This window comes from Varroa jacobsoni, unplaced genomic scaffold, assembly GCF_002532875.2.
Source record: "Varroa jacobsoni isolate VJ856 unplaced genomic scaffold, vjacob_1.0 scaffold_780, whole genome shotgun sequence".
Lineage (NCBI taxonomy): Eukaryota > Metazoa > Arthropoda > Arachnida > Mesostigmata > Varroidae > Varroa > Varroa jacobsoni.
Genome location: NW_019213682.1, coordinates 139,389 through 158,211, shown reverse-complemented (window position 1 = coordinate 158,211; position 18,823 = coordinate 139,389). Strand labels below are relative to the sequence as shown.

The window sequence follows — 18,823 nt, the reverse complement described above, 5'->3', positions numbered from 1 at the left end:
TGTATAATATATAAATAATACTGAAAAACGTGTTACATGTGTGATTCTACTTTCTATTACTATGTAGTGCTGGGTTCACCGTAATGCTGTCTGTTTGTTTACTATTTTGTTGGCGCAAGCTGAACTTTTCGACCCAGACGGCTACAACAACAGTGTGTAAATCACAAGGTCACCAAACAAGCAATGCACAGTGAGGTAACAATACACAGTGTAGATGCTCGAAGTAGATGTGTAGACAAAGATTTCTACTTTTTTTCCGATCTAATACAAATAAATATATACTGCCACACAGTTGTGGATATACAGGCACAAAATATAGGGCAGATATGCGCAGAAGGAAAATAGATACATCATTGATTGTTTATCGTGATAATTAATTAACTTTACGACAATTTACGCCTTCTAGCTACAGCTTGGCTTTTTAGGTTTTATTGTATTATCGTAAAAACGAAAAGCTAGCAAGTGCCACGAATTGGTAGTTGCTAATTTTGAAATGTCAACTAGTACTTCTTTTTAACTTTATACAGGTCCCTGACAAACATTATCCTTCTAAGTTTCAATTCCTTTAAATAAAGCAAATATATTTGGCTACCTCAGTTTATTAAAGAATTGCTTTAATAAAATGTTATTAAGCCAAACAAGAGTTTTATTTGTTGAGCACTATCCAGTTTATAGGTACGCACATCTTCTTGCCTTAATAGTATATGGTCATGCAACAATAATTGTTTCAGTATTGAAATTTTTGTTTACGTAAAAAAACTATACACAATAGGTGGTTTATTGTCTCCTTCATCTTCGTTAAGATTCTGTTTTTGTATGATTCACCCATTTCAATACGCTGCATATATTAGTTAATACGTTCGACAACCTCCATCGATCTTTCGTCTAAAATCGAATACTTTACAGGCAACATCAGCGTGTGTTAGCAGATATCCCACGTAGTACTAGCAATTGAAAACCGTTGCCGTAGTAACATCAGTAGCATAATGTATGCTAAGCGGGATTATATAAACAATCATCTTTTTGTCACGCCGTCCATGTATCGGGGCAAAATGTACACCCTTTATTAACGAATACTGGACATGCAGCCTGATCGCAGGCTGGTTTTGACGATATAAGTGAATAAGGCAGACTTAAATATTATTATTATTAATATTATCATCTTCATTATTATACATGATGCCACTAAATACACTTAGTAGTAATGGCCGACTTTCGGAAACACTTTCTGGAACATGTATTTGCTAATGATCAACAACAATCGTGTATATCATCACACCCGCACGTTCTCACGTTTGTCGATTTATTATTTCATTATTCTTCGTCCTCGTCTTGTTATTAACTATTATCCATTATATGTATCGTAAATGATATCCGTCCATCCGTCCTAGAAAAAGCTACGTTTATTAGTTAGGTCTCTATTTGACGTTCACCGGAAGCCTACTCGATATGCGTACGTACGGAAGTCGTCGGCCAACCTCGACAGGCTGAGCTAAACCGAAGACTGGAACGTACGTGTCCTCAGGGTAATGTGTTAATCCTGTCAGCTCGACCTACGAACGTCCTTCAAGCGTCGGCTGGACGCAGATCAACATACATTGTCTCCAGCCTTTCCGTTTGAAATCATCCCAACGATTACCTGTTCTCCTGAATTATGCGTTTGCCCATGGTCTACGATGGCCTACATTTCGCCTTTCCTTCAACATTCTCATTTGTTAGTTCGATGTGGTGTTAAGCACATACGCGCGCACTCACATATGTAATTATTATGTATAACGTGTGTATTGATTGTAGTGTATCTGTTTGGGGTTCGTATCGTTGAATCAAGTCAGTCTGAATTATCTGTCGCTGATTAATTGTAGCAGTCAGCTACTTTTGCGGCAAAGCAAAATGCCGTTGCCTCGCAATCGTACAGGCATCAATTCGACTTTCAGCTACCAACGCGCTGGTCATTGGGCTGGTCTTGTCGCTAGATTTGTGTATTTGTTACATACGCTTCGTTGTATAATGATAACAACTATTGAACAACGTTAACATTTATCTGCGCCGCTAGCCCGTGCTGGCGATTTCTTTTTTTTTTTTTTAACTCGGAACAACATTGATACGCTTATTGAGAACACCGTTAAAATTGATAAACTCACACTCATTATCCTCGTCATAGTAACAATAGTCGTATATACTAATTATATATATACATATATATATATATATATATATATAATTCATAAAAATAACAGTTCGCATCTGTCTAGTCTCTGTGGAAACAGGGCCGGCCCGTTAGCTCGGAAGCCCTCTTCTAAAACTTCTGTTTTTTTCCTTGTCTCCTCTATACAATTGAGCACGGTTACCTGACGTACTAGCACGCCCCGCATCATTCGCCTATACATCCCTCTGTTTTTCTACACCTCGTTTATAAACGCTAGTTTTAAATCACACAGGTAATGGTCGCTACTCTGCAGAACCAATACGACATTCACGCTAATGTTTTTCTTTCTAATTCCTTCTGGTTTTAATCGTGATTCCTAAATATTGCTTTGAATAATGGATTTATGAAGACCGGATAAATCTCTAATCATAATGTCCTTATTGATTTTTGTAGCCTGATTCTTTCTCTCTTTTAGCTGAGCTACTTTTTCACTGTCTTCTTAGAACGGGTAAAAACACCAAAAAAAATACGGCAGCCCTCTAGCTATGTAATTCTTTTTGGGTATGGTCTTCTGTAGAATAATTATAGTTCGTTGATCGTTTTCGTTTGTTACATGCAATTACTGAATGAACGACGTCTGTGTGATCACTCTCTGGACGAGTGCGAAGCTGACCAGGAGTTTGTCCTGAGGGGAAACGGAGTGGGTAATCTTCGGTGTTGTTCGACTGGCAAAAGCGGCGACGACGACGACGACAACAACAACAACAATAACAACAACTACAACTACAACTACAACTACAACAACAACAACAACAACGACGACGACGACGACGACGACGACGACAACAACAACGATGTAGCTGCAGATGTGTGGCGGAATGGATGTGGGGCCGTGGTGTCGCACTTGGACGTTGCAAGGAACAGCAACAACCAACGTGAGCGTTGTTGTGCACGCCAGACCCAATGGATGATTCCAGGTCACTAGAGCTCCTTCCGTGGTGGATCAACTGAGCCGACGACGGCGGCTGTTGCTATGGCGACGCGAACGACTAATAAAAGAACCGCTGCTGCTAACTGCAGAAGAGCATCAGCATCAGCATCAACGATGGCTGCAGCTTCAGACTGAGCAGACGCCGCCGCTGTCAAATTTGCCGACATCGCCAATATTGGTTCTGCTGCTTTTTTCTAGCATCAGCGAGGCCCACCGCCATCACGTCTACTACAACCACAACGACGGACGGACGAATGAACGAATGAATGAATGAACGACTATCGTTACCACCACTTCTACTACAAGCGCTGCTGCATCTAATACTACCATCTCACTACGACCACAACTATTTGACGACAGCGACAACTACGACCATCGTATCGCATCGCATCGCATCTCATCACACTGCCGCCGCGATGGCGGCTGAGACAACCTAAAAGCGTAGCGGGGCGTTCACAACATCATCGATGGATTCTTTGGACAGTTGATGCAGGTCCAGCAGCTGCTAGTACTATTACTGCCGCTGCTTGCTACTGCTGAAGAACAGGCACATACAGGCACGCAGGCAGGCAGCTGGCTGATTGACTGACTGGCAGGCAGACAGGCATGCAGGCGAGCAAACGGCGGCAGCGGCAGAGATGCGCGGCCTCTTCACGTCGTTAGGGAGTAAACGACGGCGACGGTGATGACGGCAGCAATAGCGGCAGCACCGAAGAAAACCGCTGAAAATGAAGACGAAGTCGAATGTTGAAGCCGTCGTCTGATAGACGTGAAGACGAACAACAACGAAGAAGATGACTGCGGCAAGAGTCACAACGAAGCCTACGAATCGCAAAAAGGTATTGGTGTATTGCTGTTGGCGCTTCAGCAGCCGCACCGAGATGGCGGTAGCGACCGCAACAGTAACATAGCAAATTTCGCTTTTCATCGGAAGAAGACGAATCATATTGAAAGATGCCTTCCTTTATTTACGCTGCTTCAACTGCTAGTGCGTTGGACCGCGGCTCCAACATCGGCAGTGACGGTCGTGAGGGTGCTGTTGTCATTGCTATTGCGGCGGTCGCTGGTGCATTGCTACATGTAGTTAGCAGTGCTCGAACTGCTTCATTGTGTCGTATCGTATAGATAGCTTCATATACAAAAATAATAAACGGGGGAAAGCAGAGTACTCCAAAATACCGCTACTGCTATTATTTCGCCGGAATTTCTCTTGGTTGAAGGTACGACAGTGAACAACAGACACTTTAAGGGCACTGTAGAGGGCGGAGGGGCGTAGAGGGCAGAGCTGAAGTTAACTTTCAAGGTTGGGTATAGGATAGCCAACCAAGCGGGTAGAGACAAAAGGGTTCTGTCTACTCTAAAAACAGAAGCCTAGTGAACTCGCGTCGTCTGGAAATTGTGCGGTGATGAGACAACGACGACGACGATGACGACGAGGATGAGGATGCCGCCCCGAAGCCAAAACTCCATTGACTGACGAAAGCCCATTCCATTCTGTCAGTGATCGCTTGATTCAATTTCTTGTTGATAACGCGCAGCTAGATAGTCTGCCGAATCGGCCAGCTGGTGCAGGATTACGTGCAGTCCCTGCAGGTGGTGTCGGAACGCCGACGCAAGATGGCGTCCGTGTTCGAGGGAATCGCGACCCTCCTCTGAGCCGGTCGTGTCAGATAACGATTCAGAGTCAGTCTTTGAGCCGGAGACCTGTTTGAGAACGCCCTGCATCTCGGGGTCAGTGAGCATCGACTCGGATAGCGAGTCGCTGTCGGTGTCCTGGTCGGATCCGGCCGAACCAAAGCTCTCGGTCTTTTTAAGGCCGAGCACCGAAGGGGCACGAAGCACGTGGTTTCGTCCGCTGGTAGCCAGCCCGAGCGGATGCGACGAACTCATACTATTATGGTGATAACTGTTACTACTGCTGCTGTTGCTACAACCGCCTAAACTCGACGAGTTCGTCGACATCGGCGTGGGTGCAGAGGAATGTGGCTGGTGACTAGACGAATGTGGACGACTGAGCTGCAGGCTTTGGCCGGGGTGCTCGCTACTTAGGAGTGCTGAGCCAGGACCCCAAAGGAGTTCGTCCTTGACGTCATTTAGTACGCTGTAGAACGAATGCGGATCCGAGGCCTTGATCGGGTGCGGGGGTGGTACCCGCCCATCCAACTGCATGTCCCGTAGTTTTGATGGAACAAGTATGGTTGCATGCATATTATCCACTGAACGAACGAAGCGTTCCATTGCTGTGAGTATTGATTGCGTCGAATATGCTTGGCCTGATTGTTCTAGAATGCTGAGTGCTTTTCGTCCACCGCTGCCGCCCGTCGTTCCATTTCCGCCGTCCCGGCTCGAGCGAGGAACGTTTAGTGATCGGTGGTACATTGTGAAATGTGGCAGATTACTAATTGGAACTTGGCAAGCACCTGTCGGATAGATTACAGTGTGCGTCTCGTCGTGCGATACACGAACTTTTGGAAGTTGGAAGGCTATATTGATCACCAAATTAACACTGCCCTATGAAGCGCTATATCTGATGCTAGCTGACACAAACACGCACGTACACACAGACACAAACACAGTCGGATGTGAATGTTTTTGACGTTGAGCCTGCTAAATGGTCCGATAGGGAGAAAATCCGCTGTGCATAGATAATATGTAGCACTCGGTACTGTTTATCGCTTTCACTTCTCGATGGTGGCAATACAAAGAATCTTTTATGATAACTGCAGTTGTCAAAGCTTTAGTTGCGACACGTATATGCGCCAAATAATTGTAGCCTTTTTGCCGTTTCGTTGGGTGGGTATAACCGCGGCTACCGCTCTAGTTAAGTCCAATCGACGAAGTTGACAATGGACGGCGTTAACGAGGACAACAACGAATTGGTCCACACAGTTTATGGCGGAAGAAGGCGAGTGTCTGGAGGTGCACGGACACACGAGAATACAAACACTTCGATCTACGAAGAGCGACAGAGCAAAATGGTCGATCGTGTGCAATGCATGCCACTGCTGGCGAGGCGAGGGAAGGCCACGGCCCTTGCTGCCGGGAGAAGGCGTCTACCGCAGCTCAATCAACACCGCGGCGCCAACGACCATTAGCTCGGGCAACAGCAACGATAGCAATTGCAAAAGTAGCGGCAGAAGTAGCACGACCACGAACGGCAACACTCCAGTCCGAAGTTAAGCCGAGCAGAAGATTTGCATAGACTTTCAAACAGACGGCCAGTTAACTGACTGGCTGGCCGGCCGGCTAGCTGTCTGTCTGTCTGGCTGGCTGGCTTTCAGTAATATACTAGGCGACAAACACGATGATGGGGCGGATCGACGGACGGCAGGACGAACGGATGGACAGGCAGGCAGATTGACCGACATTCAATCAGTAACACATGCCGTTTACTAAGAGAGACGTAAAGATGCAAACACTGCCAGGTTTTAGGCACACTACAAATATCTATCCATAGACAAAAGGCGTACGCACGTATTGATCAAGCAATGAATAAAGAGAAATGGCAATAACAAAACGAACTGAGGAACACGACACGCGCTAGACGGCTCACGCACAAATACGGCTGAAGGAAACAAGCGTTCCTGCTTCTCCTGCTACCGCTACGCAGACGATTTGTAGAGGCACACACCCATCACATGAGATATACACACACGCATAACTCTCACACAGCGAACACCGTGCCGACGGCGACGGCAGGAATGGTGAACAGATTCATCCACAATACGACGCCAACTAAGACACGCGGGTGGCGGCCATTAGATGTACGAGAGACAACGGATAATGCGGCTTTAACCGAATCCAAAAACAGTTATGATGATGATGATGATGGAGATGGGGTGATCTTGTCGATGATGATGAAAATAGAAATATTGCAACTTGTAGCACTATAACAGCTGGTACCAGCAGGCAAGACTGGCCAGCAGCACACGTAGTCAATGCAGAAAAGATGTTGCGCACACGAGCTGTTGCTATAAAACGGAACGAACCGTTTCTTCTTTGTTTTACCCTGTTAGTTCCTGCACAATAAATCTTTGTATTCCGAACAATAAGCGAACTGTTTGCTAAGAGCTTCTACGAAAGACAGGACTACAGAGAGCAGAGCAAAGCAGTTCTCAGATTTGTTGGATCTTGTTGGATAAATAGAATGATGATGTTCATGATTCCGGTGCTGCAAGACTTCAGATCGCTGAGATTCGATTATTTTTCGTCCCTTTTTCTGTTACTACGTTCCCTGCCGCTGATGCTGGCGTTATTATTTCTGCTGTTGATATTATTATTATTACTGCTATTTCTCTTCTTTCAGCCAGTATTGTTGTTGTTTTCGCCACTAATGGCGATTACAACAAAAGCAGGAGAAAGGAAGCCTCGTGCGTTTTTTGTTGTTGTTGCTACTGTTTCGTCAAATCAAAGCTCAACGATGATGAAGAATCTCGCTGTGTGGGTGCCTACAGATCCGCTCTGTCTATTGGCCGATCGAGCGAAGGAGCCCCTCAGAATAGCGAAAGCATAGCATCTATATAGTATGGTGCCGATCAGTCATCAGTTCCAGGCAAAGATAACTGCGTTGAAGTCAGCATTGCCCCAGTATCCATAGTAGTCGCAACTCGACGTTATGAGCAATTCACCAAGCCACAATGTGGGCTAAAGTAGTTGAGACGGAAGGTGAGTATTTAGGGTAGCTCCACATTCTCCCAAGATGGCACTCTCTCTACATAAATGTACCTGCCAAAAGTGCTTTTGCTGCTCTCTAGCAGGAAGCAGCCGAAGGTGTTCCTGTGGGGGAGCTGGGCGGCGGAGCACCAAGGACTCTTCTTGTGGCTACTTCAGGAGATAATTTTTGCCTTCACGCAGTAGTCGTTAAGACAGTTACTTCTTTGCTTCTATTTGACACGCTTAAAATGATGGAGCACACCTGAAACTGGTATCTCTGCTGTAAATAGCAGAGAAATGCAGAGAAGGGGCGGCAAACACAAGGACATTAAAGGTTAACGTGACTAAGTAACGGGACTATATTGAAAAGGCCGTTTAAGGTAAGGTGAAGTAGCAAACAAAATTAAACGTCGGTGTCCTGCGACTTCTAAAGATCATTCAAGCCCAGTGCTTCGTTAGCGGTTCGGGGTTATATGCATCATTGGCTAATTAAATATAATCTAAGCTTCCATATTAACCCTGAGTCAAACATGCGAGTGAAATCATTATGGGCTAATTAGGTCACAGTAGCTGTCACATGGTATAGGAAACTTTTACATCGTTTATCTTTTCACTACCATTGTAGTTCTACCAGTCCAAATGAGCATCGTTTCTTAGATATCATTGCTCAAGCAAAAAGCTGGGCAAATCTATATCGTCCCATATGGTAATAGTAATAAATAAGGTCCAGCTTTTTGCCTTAGACCACAGTGTTTTAAACGTCACTAGGGCGGAATCGAAATTTGGTAGACGCTCTATTTTTTATGCCATGGCTTTACAAGATCGATCATTTTAAACATTTTATTTAGTTCATATTCAGGTCATGTTCGGTACTATGAGCGGTCGTCCGTCAAGATTCCTTGATTTTTCCGCGATATAAATTAATCTGCTTCAGAACCTGTTAACGCTCACTAAGTCGTATCTTTCCGTTACGAATGTCCCTTCGAATGGATCATCTTTATGGGAGATCTTTGTCCTAATTGATTGTGAGTCCTGTTGGACACGACGGGTGATCAGGCAAAAATAAATTTCCGACGCAATTTAATCTGGCGAGGTTAATTAGCATTGCCTGGCCGTGTAAAAGCTATACGTTGAAAGTTGTGCTATAGGCATGAAATAGTCGAAACTACCCGAGTTTAAGCTTCACAGCCCCCACTAATGAACAGAACAGTCCCTCGAAAAACTCTGCAAGCGTAAATTATGTGAGCAAAGCTATAAAAATAACGTACTAATCTTTAAACCTATATTAAGGTTCGCGTCATATGAAAAAGGACTGAGCGGTGGCCCTGTGCCTATACAGCCTCGATATCGTCGTCCATATTTTATTTCGGTAATTGCTAAAATGTAGTAAAGACTTCAATTTCACGTATTTGTCAAATTACTAAATGATTTGTGTAGCTACATTACTCCCCAGAATCGGTTTTGGTGGGACTTGATAAGATGCCTCGTTATCTTTTCGAAGGATACCCGTTAAGTACTTTGTGGTAAAAACGCACGCTCAAATGTTGGCGACGGAGCGGCAAAGCCAAATAAGTGAAGTTTCCATGGTTTATGAATACAAAGATTAAGACGAAACTGAAATTCCGTCAAGTGAGTCTCTCTCTGTGTCAAAAAAAAACAGTGGGAACTGTCGGACAACGCGATGTCAAACGGCGCGAAAATAATAAAAATAGATACATCGTGTCTAAATTTTCCACACAGCTTATTTGTATTGATAGACATTTCTGAGAGGAAGTTTATTAACCATTACTTATGTTTGCACTAACAAATCGAGCGTGGTATCAAAAATTGGCTGTTTACTACAAATTCCATCTATCGTGCTTACTACTTCCTATTGTCCTAGAGAAGTCAGCGTCAGTTCTGTCGACACCTGAATTGTGTCGGCACTATAGCACTTACCGATTTTTTTTCTCATCGGAAATATACTTTCCAAAAATGTCCGACATTGTATAAACTTGGAAAAATTAATAGGTAAAGCTCTACATCGTTGTAAATGCCTGTTTCGTTTATAATTGACTTCTTCAATTAGCATATTTTTTTTATGGCTATACTCTCCGTAACAAGCGAACTCAACTTACAGGAACGAATTCACAGCTTTACAACAAGCAAATTGCAGGAATATATAGAATACACCTTGGGACGGTTAAAAAATACCTGATATACCACTTTACTCTTACCCATTCGCTTAGCGGAGAAGGTCTCCATATACCTACTCGCATTTATCATGTCTAAAGAAATGTGGCATGGTGCTGAGGGCTATGTAAATAGAATTTTAGGCCGCATTCACTCTACGTTACGTAAAGTGCGAAAAAAAATCGTCGTCTTGCAGTGGATTATGTCCTTTGCACTTAAGGAAAAAATCAACTCGTCATCTGATACCTAGTGCGTCTTAGGCTACGCTTTACCTACACATTGTTATGAGGATTGAACAAATCGAAAATTCTAATGTAACATGGCATGTCGGAAAGAGGAGAAAGGACATCACTTTTGAAAAGTGGTCTCCTTGTTACGAAATGCTACTTTTTATGGTATCCGTGTTTTGAAGCCTGACTTACGATGGCCGTAATAGTTATTTTGGTTAGTGCTCCTATACACGGTTTCTCTGTTCTGTATCTAAGACTTCACATCAGCGTCATATCTTGCCTCAGCTGGTATTGTTCTCGGAAGTAATTCTACGATAGTGGGTGATTCGAGATCATTATAAGAACGTCGTGTTCACGCGTCACGTGCTCGAACGCATTAAATACACGCGGATACATACTATACACTCGGAAATACCACACGAAAGGAAGCGTGCATCTTCCAGGTTTGAGGATAGCCAGCGTTCACTGAGTGATTCTGATCTGTCTACTGCTGGAATGAACGTTGAGGTCAACGGCTAATACTACCGCTAAGCGTTGTTATGGAGAGAGAGAGAGAGAGAGAGAGAGAGAGAGAGAAAGAGAGGTGTTCGTAAGTTAATTACGTGAGCCTGCGGTAGACACTTGTTAACTACCACCACAATTGCTCCTACCATTAAGTTAGCATTACCTAATGCGCTCGGCCTCAATCAGCGTAATGCGTAATGCTCAAGCGTTCATCATACGTAGACGAGTAAAGAGGTTAAGCAGCTGCTGATAGAAATCGCCGGATCCTGTCCGTCAATGTACAGGCATCTAATTGCTTTTGATGCCATACAATTCATTTGTGACTGTAGCTTACCTACGGAGTGATCAGCGAATCTGTTCAAGTTAAAACGCTCGTCGATACTCGCCCAACACAAACCCACTACGAGTTAGGTGGTCGTTCTACGACAGGTTACCTACCGTCTGAAGGGCAAGCAGTTCTGAAGGGCAAGCAGTCCCTTCATCTATTCGATTCGTTTACCGCAATTAATATTAAACCGTAATCAAACTCTTAACACTGATAATAGTAATAATACTAGAGATAAATACCTGCCCATTATATTAGTACACTTGTCGTATCACTTATCTTTGCTTAACCTATAGTAGCAAGACTAGTGAATATATCACAATAAGAAGATAATGCTTCAATTGTGTACGCGCTGCGTTAAATGTCACCCAAAGAAGCTCATGAGTGCTTACCTAGCTAACGTAAACTTACAAAGTTTATGCCCGCTGGTCCGATGTTAGAGCAACTCAACGTTAACGGCTGTTGGACGGGGTTGCCGGTGAAGTTATTGGTAAACTATCCGCAAGCGTCACGAGTACGAATGAGAGCGATTAGACCCGAAATGCGTTAGCAGTAGAAGTAATACAAGCATTAGCAGCAACAACGTTATTATCAGCCGTCATAGCTACGCAAAGCTCGTATTTCTCACAATTCGAACACAACAATTCATTTTGACTTACCTATAACGCTGAGCAGGTCTCTCTCTGACCAGACAACTGCCTGCTCTGAACCGTATCGGTCGCACGCCGCTTCCTCCCTTCTTTTGTCAGAAATGAATCATTAATATCGACGCCGCAGAATAGCGTTGTCGAATGCGATACATTGGGCAGACGATGTGCTGCCGTTTCATTTGTGTACGTCACGTTGGGTTTATACCTATCGTTTGGCCTGTGTTTTACGGTTGAACTTATTGACTTCACGATTTCTTGGGAATGTCTGTATGTGCGTGTCCTTGAGTATGTCGCTAGATGATGGTGTCTAGATGCTGCCATGTCAACATCAGCACGAAGGCAATAGCAGCAGCAGTTACTCGTCTCCTGGTGACGGCCGGACACGCAGGTAAGCGGTAGGCCAGAAGGACTACGCGAAATCCTCGAATAGACAGGATAGCGCCCTCAACCGCATGGCGCCTGTGTTGTGCTGCCAGGACTTTGCCGGCTTTGATTCACCGAATGGCTAGCGGGATTAGCTTGCTTGTCTACTGCTGACAACTTCGAACGACAGACCGGCCGATCATCGTAGGCGCTATCAGTAACGGCAACAATCGCGGATGCACGCTACGGCAGGGTCGCGCATAGCCAGATAGCTGTCAAACGGCGATGCACAAAGGTGTTTACGGTCAACTTCCGCTCGTCGAGAAGCAATGCTCCAGAGGATAGACGCCGACGGAAAGGAGAGATTGGGAAAGAAAACGAAAAGGAACAATTTCAAGTCAAGAATACTAACATTATCAATGGCTGTAGTTATGACCATGATAATAGCTGTCATGATATAAAATCGTTACCGTCGTCACAACAGTCATCGTGGCGATGAAAATTAATTAGAACAGAAAAGTTCGGCCTTTAAACGGCCCTGCAGAAGCAGTGTTGCCAGCCTGGCGTCAGCACGCGTCCAGCATGTGCTTTTCTATTTATAAATGTACGTAGCTCGGCAATTAAGTTCAGCTCAATAAAGATGTGCCATTTGAGAAGATGTGCTTACGGCGTGACGATGGCATTAGCTCAATTGTAAGAGACCGTCGTTTACGCTTATTTAGATGCCAACTATCAGCTAACCATGTGTAAATAATTATGAAACCTAGCTGTTCAGTGCATCTCGTGAATGCAAATTAGATCTGAGTAAGAACGGGGGCGCAGTTTTCAGCGTATTTGTAAAATGAGCCACTGTATAAAGTATATATATATAAAGTATGTATAAAGTACATATACAGAAAAAAGCAATGGGCCCTTTTCTACCATCTGTTACTCTGTACCAACAATTCTGGTTCCAACTATATATACATAAATTAAAGCAAAATAATTGGTTAGAGCTGCGCAGTCGATGTATATTTAAATTAAAGTCGTGTCACGGTAGCGGATTATATTTTTTTACGCAAAACAGGAACGCAATTAGCATGCTTAAAGCCCCACCGTTAGAATGGCCAACATTAATAATTGCCCAACCGTAGCAGGACTGTCCCAGGTTGCATGCTAAGCACAATGTTATCGCTTTCATTTTTAAACAGCACATTTATTACTTGTCCTTTGCCAGTTAATCTACCGGCTTACATTGTTCGTTAGGTTTACAAGCGTTTCGTCAATAACAAACACTTGCTGATACGGTTAATACAACACTGAAGTTAAAATATGGCCTTGTGATGTAATAAATACTCACCGCTTGTCAGAGAATGAAATACTGAGTAAGACACCAGCCCAATCACTCCACCAGGCCTTAACTTCCTTATTTTTTAGTTGTCTGCTTAAGGTTTAGATACTTATGTTATACCGGTACCCCAGCCAAAATTAACGATGCTGATTTCGACACGATTTTATTATCGCTATACCTGAGTAAACGATTGTCAAATCAAATGGAAGCACCAACTATATAAAATTAAGTATTTGCAGAATCTCTCAAGATGTAGGTAATGGTAAAGCATCGCAGAATTTCATTCTTATCTCAGTAATAAACGAGGTCAAGAATATGTTGGTGAATTAGGTGAACGATATTCGTTTCGTTGAGTTGGTAATCGTCATATCAAAAAACAGATTTACTCCTGCCCCGACCATGCGAGGATGCGAACCTGTGCAAACACAGGTTCTCTACAAATGATAAACAAAACTTTCTTGGCCAGTTTGTCAATAAAAGGCCATGCACGTGCGAGCCCATCAGGACTGGAACTGGCAGGTCGCTGTGTTCAAGTCTGCAGTGTGGTTCCTCTGCTGTTCTGCATTAAAAATATACAAAATAGATAGCTTGGAAGCAAATCTATCTTGACGAAAAGGCTGAAACTTTCCTCTATCTCTTATTTTCTACCCACTTACGATGTAGCTCTATTACGGCAAAATGCCGTAGCACAACACCCTAGCAAAAACTGTAAGGTCGGACACCAGGACCAGCGAAAAAAAATTTCGACCTCACAACTTGTCCTGATGTCAACGAACAAACAGCGTGACCAATGCTAGAGAGTTGGTTCAAGTTAAACAACTTAACGCCACGAAAGTTCGACATATTCTCATAGAAGAGTTTGTCACCTATTTACTATATCTGTATGGGAATACTATTGTAATTTTCTAGTACGTTCGCATAAACATTCTATAAGCTTCTTCGACATTTCTATATAAGTTTTTTTTTCACTTCCGTTCGACGCTAGAGTGGGACGTTAATTACCACTATTCGTTGGCGATATTAACAGGTAGCAAATGGTCATTGAAAGAAGTACGCCGAAAGGGAAGCGATGTTAGCGGGGCTGATACAAACAAGAATGTCTGCTACACTGCTAGGTATCTTTCACCACGGACACAATAGACACTATCGTTATTGATGGTAACAAGGACGAAACGCACAGCGGTGATTACCACGAGCCTCCAAATATGTCGATAATACTATAATGTGTCTGTTTGTCTGCGGCAAATGTCGATCAACTGTTCTGGATAATCATATAGAACGCTAGACCTTGTCTCGGCATCGCTCTGATATCGCCCTGTTTCTATGCGGACTTTATCTGTTGTCAGAAAGTAAAAGAACAGCAACGCCAACAACATTAATTTGTCCAGTACAAGGCAAATACAGTGCTACAGGATCTGTCAGGTCATTTAATCTCAATTTTCTCGGTCGACCCGCGCCGCCTCGTTCCTGCCTCCCGCATTTCAAAGACCATAAATTTGTACGGGCGTATAGCACTGAAAGAAAAGAGTCGGCCATACTTACCGACATAGGTTACCAGAAAGAGCGACGTGATAGACAGAACACCTTAAGGTCCCGCGACGGTTCATATGCCCGCAATTTTGAAATGGCACTAACATCAGCATTGCATAAGTGTTCTGATAATCTGACGTTTAACACAAATGAAAGAAGTCATCAGTGAGCCAGTTAGATCGCTCGCTAACACGGATACAGCGGCAATATCCGCTGCGTCGATCCCCTTCACGCCAATATGGATTCCTTTCATTATGAGGTGGTATTGCGGTGGAGGCGGTAATATTAGAGCTTAATATTCGTCAACTATGACACAGATGCCATTAAAGGATAATTTGGTCGAACAGGAAGCACATGAAATAATTACGATCTCAAAATGGGCTGGGTCAAGAATTAAAAGGCGTCAAGCTACACAAGGACAATTTGGATGGAAATTTATGAAGGACTACTTCAAACGAAACGTTTTTCAAATGGAAGTGGTTTTGTAGTGAGTAATTGTTTTTAATATGTGCAGACGATTTCAGATTGGTTCTCAATGGAACATCGATTTAGAAAAAATAAAGGGCAACAGCAACATTAAGGATTTTCGACAGGGTATGAGCAAACTTTAACCGATCTATGCAGGTTTCAGTAGTGTTTGCTTCAAGTGGTCGTACGGTCCAAACATCTTTACCTGTTCGTTCCGATAACAATGTTTTAAAAAGAAACCAAATTGTATCGGTGAAGAGAGGTAAAGGGTAGCCTAATCATATATCAAAATAATGTAATTGATGGAAACAAACAAAAAAGTAACTTTACGAAGTTCCACCTGGGACATGCATTTTCGCGTCGAAGGGCGACGCAGATTATATTAGCTAAATGATCGCATCTCTTCTGAGCCGTAAGTGTATATCGAGTGAACGTTTTATGCCCTATAATGTCTACCTTCGCAACTAGAAGCGGACGTATAGAAGCAAATCCCTTGAGGAATTCTCTGATTCGTATCAAAAAAGGTTAAGTAAACTAATTACATTATCCGATGAATAGAAAGGCTAGAGAAGATGACACTTAACTCAGCTATTAGACAGAAATTTTATAGCGATAAAGCGGGACTACCATCGTCATCATTATTATACCATTCTGTGTTTCATATATTTGTACTTGTGTGACGTCGGAGGCAGCTATCACTGATTTTTTTTTTGTTCTGAAGGAAAAGTTTTGTTAGGCAGTAAGCAGTAGTTTTATGCATATTATCCACTGCGGGGTCTCATGATTAACCAGCACAAATGACGTAAATAGCGTGGCCGGATGTCCATTCTACCCTTAAAAAGAAAAAAACAGGCCATTACGTGGCGATTATCTGCGGCACCACCTGTTGCGTTTGGCTCAGCTAAATATTCAACGTGTTCTGTTGAAGAGAGCCACCAAGATCAATATGAAGATTTATCAATCACTGTATTCAAACGTAACGTAAAGCTGGCTTTTAATGCAGGCCAAACTGGTTAAACTCCCAGTGGAACACTGCGATGAGTAGAATTGTATTATGTTCATGATGGTGAAACAATGAAAGGTCCAAATAGGAAGTTTTGAATAAAAGCCAGTGTCAAATGTTACCTGCAATAGTTTTCAATTGGTCCGCTAATCTTACCGCTGCACTTACAAGCGTTCGTTTGTGTAACAATACTGTGGCCCCATAGAGGGGCTATGATATTCATATTACAACGACCATTGAAACGTAACTACGAAGCGTTCGTTCCTTTAATCGCTTACCAATTCGTGACCGTTACTTGTTTGGATTTAAATTTACAACCTAATTGTAAATCACTTTAAGTTTACGTAAAACGACAGACAGATCCGCTTTTATTACAGAATCCAATTGTTATGCTATTTTTATAACATTAGTGTTTTTGAATTGTTGTTTATAGACAAAAAAAATCATTCGGTTTATGTGTGCTTGTTTATATGTGCGTATGATTACGTCAGCACGTCAGCGAGTTCATATTTCCAGTCGGTATTGGCTTTAGGCGTCCGTCTACTTGGACAATGCCTAACATTAACGAGAACGTGATTAATTAACCGCTCCTGAATTTTCTATTTATAAGGTGCAGTCAAAGACGAACCTCTCCCAAAAACCCCTTAACAATTCAATTGAAGCGTTACCTCGCGTGGGTTTCCCTCTGACCAATTAACAAAATAATCAAAAATAACGTAATAGAATTCCAGATCCTCGCCAGGCTAATAGTCGGCGAAGGGCCAAATAAACAGTAAAGTGAAATTGTATTAAAAAATTTTAGAAAAATGCAAAAAAAATGCACTAGGTATACCTGTGAAACACGAAATCTGATCGTACCCTTAGTAGATGCATCATAGAAGATAAGTATAAGCCACTGCATATATATACGTACACGGGTAAACCATGCCCGTTCATGGACGCGCCTTATTGTCTTCAGTTTAATTCAAGTGTAAATCATCATTATTTGACAATAACAACAATTTTAGCTTAATATTACTAAACAGGTTTCATATAATTAGCTGGAAAGCTCAATTCAATTCAATTAGTTGGTTAGCTGGCAAACATACTGCTGACAAGACCTCTCTTTATGGTCACCATTAATAATTTCTAGTATAGTTTAATTAAGTAACTGCTCATTTGCGAAATACAGAATGAAGAAAGTTTCTAAATTTACTTATCGGAATCTACCTTGAACACAGTACCTATTTACCCACGTAATTGCGGCATATATGTGAATTTACCAACATTTGACGTAGTTCTAATTATTTAGAAAAATCAGTTTATATAACACACGTTTATATCGTATTTCTCGTTTCAAAACGTTCATAAGCTTACCATAACATGATATTGTTTCTTTTTAGCGTTCGATTTCGAAATGAGTAATCTCCACCCCGTCGTCCGGTATGGGTGCATTTTGACTCGGATCAGCCTATGAGTTTGCGTTACCCAATACGAACGACGTGACCATAACACGTCAGTCGGGCATCGGAGGGTACTGCAGGTAGCGGCGCTCTATCGGCTTCGCTCTAATATAATATACAAGTAATAACATCCAGAGTGTTACCTCGGGTATGCGCCGTCCAAGCGATCGTGAATTACGCCGATTTGTCTTCCTGCTGTGTAAAACATATTTAGCAGACAATACAACACACCTACTCATCCCATTGTGGAATTGTCTACTGCCGCCACCCAGTTTGCCTACTAATATTTACATTACAGCTGATCGGCGCGATCTGTGACTTCCTTATGGTATCATAAACAGTGTGAATCGAAATCTTCAATGGCTTTGACTAGCCGTAATAGTTACTTTTGAAGGCTTCCGCAAGATGGATAATATTGCATAGCTGACTATACGTCATCTGTCGAGCCCCTACACAGGATAATTTTGAAATAGGAGGCGGAGTCTATGTGTTGATAAAAAGGAAAAACAAAGCCTCAGACAAGTCATTATTTACTACAATAAAATTTATTGCCCCCTAATCTGGCTCGTCGACGCATATGACTTTAAAGGTCTTCCTTTGGAGAACTGACCCATCCTGATTCAGGAGAAACTTGTTCCCTTTGCTGTGACCTCGCTAGAACAACCTGGGATAACCTCCGTTCTCTAGACTCTGACTACATGTAGATGAGGCCATTTTTGATGGCCGTTGTGTGATAGCGCTTTGTTTCTCATGCGAGAAACGATTAAGGGTATGGAAAATAGGCTTACTCAAAATAACCATAACAATACGGTGAAACAACTCTTCTAGTAATTAGAAGAGAGGCCGACACGTTAGGTTTGCCCTGATATAAGTCTGCTCTCCTAGCCACTTAGAGATAACCACGAAAGATAGAGCTCGTCAATTGTAGCTTTTAATTTTTTTTTGTAGTTACGCTATTTTTGCTACAGTTACAACTACAACTTTGCCAGGGTCTAGTCCACGACACAGCGCGTAGA

General features: G+C 42.7%; 1 protein-coding gene across 2 annotated transcripts; it reads right to left on the bottom strand.

Annotated features, from left to right (window-relative positions):
• Positions 1–623: 623 nt before the first annotated feature.
• Positions 624–14,293, bottom strand: LOC111263646 (uncharacterized). Of its 2 annotated transcripts, XM_086969733.1 has the most exons (3): positions 11,681–14,293; positions 11,414–11,516; positions 624–8,070 (listed from the first exon to the last, which is right to left on the bottom strand). In XM_086969733.1, the coding sequence occupies exon 3, from the start codon at positions 5,514–5,516 to the stop codon at positions 4,635–4,637; it is 882 nt and encodes a 293-aa protein (XP_086825859.1). In that variant the 5' UTR covers positions 5,517–8,070; positions 11,414–11,516; positions 11,681–14,293; the 3' UTR covers positions 624–4,634. The 2 variants fall into 2 exon arrangements, with proteins under 2 accessions (XP_086825859.1, XP_022694678.1); XM_022838943.2 differs by having other exon boundaries at positions 11,414–14,293.
• Between the last annotated feature and the right edge of the window lie 4,530 nt (positions 14,294–18,823).